Genomic DNA, 5,354 nt, shown 5'->3' on the forward strand with positions numbered 1-5,354 from the left:
AGAATTGTACCGCCCTTACCTTACCAGGGGCCAGTCTAAGTATTCCCCTCGGGTTCGCTTTTGGGAGCTTTTGTTCCCTGATTGCTCTAAGTAGAGTTCTGGAGGGTGGGAAATTAAATGGCAGCCTCCCAATCTCTGGCCTGGAGGAGCCGAGAGCTCGGGGCCCCACTCCTTAGTGCACCCTCAGAGAAAAGTGCTCAATCACAGCTTCCAGCTGTGCTCCAAACTCACCCAGCCTGTGACCAAGATTCTCTGTCTCTGGCACATAGCTCCACCTGGAGTCTTTGAACCCCACAGATCCCTGAGCTATTCCGGGGGGGTCTCCCTGGATCTTGTGGGGACCCCACTCACAGAGCAGTGGCCTGTGCCAAGGATTATGGTTCAAGGTAACCCCGAGTTGAGAGCTCAGTCCTCAGCTCTGTCTCTGTAGCTGGCTTCCCTGCTCTAATACCTGTGAGCTCTGTGACACTCAGACACCCCCGATCCTTCTGTGACCCCACAGGACCTGAGGCCACGCTGTCCCTGCATGGGCTTCACCCCAGTTTAGCCTCTGGAGTGATGTCCCTCAGTGGAGCAGACTTTTAAAAGTAACATAACAAAAGATTTTGTGCTCTGTTGCTCCACCACTTGCCAATAGCTGGCCCCTCCCCCCATGGTCTATCTTCCTGTTGCTTTGGATTCACTTCTCCACCGGTCCTACCTTTCAGAAAGTGGTCGATTTTCTGTTTCTAGAATTGCTGCTCTTCTTCTCTTTGATCTCCTGTTCAATTCATAGGTCTTTGGAATGGTTTGATAAGCTATGTAGCTGATCTCCTGCTACCTGGTGTTGCCTCAGCCTGCTACTGCTCCACCATCTTGACTTATTCTCCAATTAAGAGTCTCTTATGGTTTGTCTCCCTCTGTTTTTATCTGATTTTATTTTTGTTTCCCTTCCCCTATGTTCCTCTGTTTTGTTTTTTATTTTTTATTTTATTATTATTATTATTATTTTTTAAAGATTTTATTTATTTATTTGACAGAGATCACAAGTAGGCAGAAAAGCAGGCAGAGAGAGTGAGAGGGAAGCAGGCCCCCTGCCGAGCAGAGAGCCCAACTCGAGACTCAATCCCAGGACCCTGAGATCATGAGCTGAGCCCAAGGCAGCGGTTTAAACCACAGAGCCACCCAGGTGCCCCTGTTTTGTTTTTTAAATTCAACATATGAGTGAAATCATATGGTATTTTTCTATCTCTGACTGATTTATTTTGCTTAGCTTAATTCTTTCTAGATTCATCCATGTCTTTGCAAGTGGGAAGATTTCATTCTTTTGGTGACTGAGTAATATTCCATTGTATATATACACCACACCTCTTCTTTATTGATTTATCTGTCAATGGACATCTGGGCTCTTTCCATATTTTGGTCATTGTGGACATTGGTGCTATTGCACTACTATGTATCTATCCAAAGGATACCCACATAGTGATTTAAAAGGACATATACACTCAATGTTTATAGTAGCAATGTCTAGTGATGCTTTGATAATTACTGTTTATTCAGAGAATGAATGGTGATAGATATATTTGTATGGATTGATTACTATTTAGGGTTAACAATAATGTACATTTATAACATAACTTTTGTTATCTTGAACACCCATTGATAAATTTCACTTTGTTTTAAATCGTAAAAGTGAAGTTGGGAGAAAATGGTATGTTTATGGCAGCAGTGTTGACAATAGTCAAAGTATGGAAAGAACCTAGGTGTCTATTGACAATGAATCAAAAAAGAAGATGTGATATATATATATATATATATGATGGAATACTACTCAACCACACACAAAAAATGAAGTCTTAACATTTGCAATGATGTGGATGAAGTCTTACCATTTGCAATGATGTGGATGAAACTACAGGGACTTATACTAAGCAAGATAAGTCAGAGAAAGATAAATACCATATTATTTCACTCATATGTTGAATTTAAGAAACAAAACAGAAGACATAGGGGAGGAGAAAGAAAAACAAAATCAGATAAAAACAGAGAGGGAGGCATACCATGAGACTCTTAATTGTGGGGGAAAAAAACAAACAACTGAGGGTTGTGGGAAGGGAGATGGATGAGGGAATGGGATAATTGGGCAATGGGCATTATGGAAGGTACTTGAAGTAATCAGCACTGTGTGTTATATGCAACTGATTAATCAATAAATTGCACCTCCAAAACTAATGATACATTATATGTTAATTAATTGAATTTAAATTAAAAAAAAAAAAAGAAAAGAAATGTGTATCTGATCCTATGGGTGGGAGCTTTGCTTGTTTGTGAAGATGAAAAAGAAGAGAAACTATACTTGTTGGAAAGTTTATTGACAATTTTTATGCAAGGAGTTCATGAAAATAATTTAAAAGTAATCGTATAAAGTTCCAGTTGTGGCAAAAAAGATGCAAATGTTCTGACTCATCAGCTACTATAACATTCTTTGCTCAGGACATGGAATGTGTTATAATGTTATTAGGAATATTTTGGCTCCAAAATCATGTTTCTTAGCTCCTTGGATAGTTTTGTCAATGTCATTTAAAATAAAATCTGGGAAGTCCAAAAGTCTTAGACATTTAAAAAATATGCTTACTTTATCCCAAAGCAGTCAAATCACTTTGTCATATAGTTCTGAATAGAGTTCCAAGGGCTATTTATTTTTTTGATTCACTGTTTTCTATCCAAAGAGCTTAGTGATCATGGAGCCTTCCAAAAAACCCTGCACCAAACAAGAGGAATAGAGTATGTGCTACTGTTAAATAAAAGAACAGATACATGCTCCCACTAACAAAAGAAAGGATCATGGTAAATATCTTAATTCCATGTTATATTCTCATTTCTTTTTGGGTTATCTCTTATCTTGAGTTAGTTTGTTTTCTGTTGGCTTCAAATGATTATTCAAAGTAATAACACCTTTGTTCTTGGACATATTCATAGAGTGGAGTGTTGCTATCTAAGTAAAAGGAACCTGATTCTGTTCTCTCCCTTTCATGGCAACCTTTGGCATCCATGTTTCCTGCCTGCTTATCATCCATATCCTGACTATATATTCTGATTCTTCCTAACAAATTTGATTCGGTCCCTTGCTTTTGCTCCCCCCCTCTCCACATGATTGTACTGCTTGATGAATGTCTATACCCATATTCTTTAGTTCCTGTAGGGTCTTGGCTATCATGAGAGTGACTAGAAATGAATCCTTGACTTTTGCTTCTGCTGTCAACTGACTGCCTATAGCTGTCACCTGATTGTCCATGGTTATATACATTTCTTTCACTGGTGCTGAATCCAGATTGACCTTGGATGTCTCCTGGTTGTCTCTTAATTGATCCCTGTCTTCCTAAACTTGTGCTAGATCTTACCTGCTCATTAGAAGATATATGTCCCAAATTCTCCTGGCTGGATCCAAGTATACCTATATTGTTGAATTCTGACTGTCCATGATTAGACTCTGATGGTTCATGAATCTGTTCCCCCCAATCTTCTGAATGCTCTTTATTATCACTATGGGATCCATGCCCTAGAGTTGAACTAGATTCTGAATAGCTGTGAGCTGATATGGACTGTCCATGGCTGGGTACAGAATGGCTGCTTGGATGCCTATGCCTCCCAGATTGAAAATGGGTGTCAATTGATGGTTCATGACTTACTGCTGAATGCCCATGAATAAATCCCTGCCTTCTAGTTACATTGGATCTAGACTGATTATGGGAATAAGTTGGCTGTCCACGACTTGAACTTTGTCTTCCTATTATTTCAGTTGCTTTTGATTCTGTATGGTCAAATGTAGGAACTGATTGTACATGGGTAGAAATGTGATTGTTTGTAGCTAGATCCAATGACCTCAAAGGGCTAGAATTGCGGCTGCTTGTTCTGCTACCTCCAGAAGGTCCATACCCAGACTGCCCATAGTCATATTCTGCACTCCCATAACTTCCATGTTTCCAACCTTGACCTGATCCATTTCGGTGTCTTCCACTACTCTGAGACTGGGAATGACTTACTCTAGATCGGTGATGACTGCTATGTGACTGTTTCCTTATGCTGTCCTTGGACTGCCTATGAGTTTCATGTGACTGTGTATGGCTAGACCCATGTCTCTCTATTGTGTCAGTTCCTAATTGCTTATGGGAAGATGTGTTCTTCCCTTGAACAGAGCCTGAATATGTAGATTTGTCTCCTTTTAGTTCATGGGAGGATCCAAAAGTCTGTGAATGTCTAGTAACTGGTTGCTTCTGAACTGATGTCTGCCCTTGATCTATGACTGATTGTTTAGAACTATCTCCCGCCTGCACAGTGCTTGATTCATACCTTCCAGTTGTATCAGAAACTGTGTGTTTAGGGAAAGATCTGGAATGTACCTGGCTAGATACTGAGTTCCTTGATGACCCTCTTGAGTGCCTTTCATCATCACTAGATTCACTGACATTGGATCCACTTCTTGGAGACCTACTGGATTTTGCCCTGATGGCTTGACCATGTTGAGTCCCAATATGTCCCCTGGTATATCCTGACTGGCCATGACTAGTTCCCAGTCTCCCTCCAGCTGTGGATCGTGACTCTCCATGTTGAGATCCAGAGTGGCTAAGAGGGGCTCCTGCATGTGTCTGTGAGGCTCCAGAGTGCCTTTCAGTGTCACTGGACTCACTGACACTAGATCCACTTCTTGCAGTCTTACTGGATTCTGTCCTGGTGGCTTGACCATTCCCAGAACCACTATGTCCCCTAGTATCTCCTGACTGGCCATGACTAGTTCCCTGTCTCCCTCCAGAGGTGGATCCTGACACCCCATGTTGAGATCCAGAGTGGCTATGAGGGGATCCTGCGTGTGTCTGTGGGGCTCCAGAGTGCCTTTCAGTGTCACTGGACTCACGGACACTAGATCCCCTTCTTGTAGTCCTACTAGATTCTGTCCTGGTGGCTTGACCATGCCCAGACCCACTATGTCCCCAGGTATCTCCTGACGGGCCATGAGTAGTGCCCTGTCTCCAACTAGCTGTGGACCCTGACTCTCCATGCTGAGATCCTGAGTGGCTATGAGGGGATCCTGCATGTGTCTGTGAGGCTCCAGAGTGCCTTTCAGTGTCACTGGACTCACTGACACTAGATCCCCTTCTTGCAGTCTTACTGGATTCTGTCCTGGTGGCTTGACAATGCCCAGACCCACTATGTCCCCTGGTATCTCCTGACTGGCCATGGCTAGTTCCCTGTCTCCCTCCAGCTGTGGATCTTGACTCTTCATGTTGAGATCCAGAGTGGCCATGAGGGGATCCTGCATGTGTCTGTGAGGCTCCAGAGTGCCTTTCAGTGTCACTGGACTCACTGACACTAGATCC

The 5,354-nt window shown here is 42.4% G+C and overlaps 1 protein-coding gene across 1 annotated transcript in view; it reads right to left on the reverse strand.

Annotated features, from left to right (window-relative positions):
- Positions 1-2,915: 2,915 nt before the first annotated feature.
- FLG2 (filaggrin 2) overlaps positions 2,916-5,354 on the reverse strand; it is an 11,037-nt gene continuing 8,598 nt past the window's right edge. Inside the window, exon 3 of the mRNA XM_059377124.1 lies at positions 2,916-5,353. Within this exon, the coding sequence (XP_059233107.1) occupies positions 2,916-5,353 (2,438 nt within the window). The remainder of the gene's footprint in view (position 5,354) is intronic.

This window comes from Mustela nigripes, chromosome 14 (assembly GCF_022355385.1).
Source record: "Mustela nigripes isolate SB6536 chromosome 14, MUSNIG.SB6536, whole genome shotgun sequence".
Lineage (NCBI taxonomy): Eukaryota > Metazoa > Chordata > Mammalia > Carnivora > Mustelidae > Mustela > Mustela nigripes.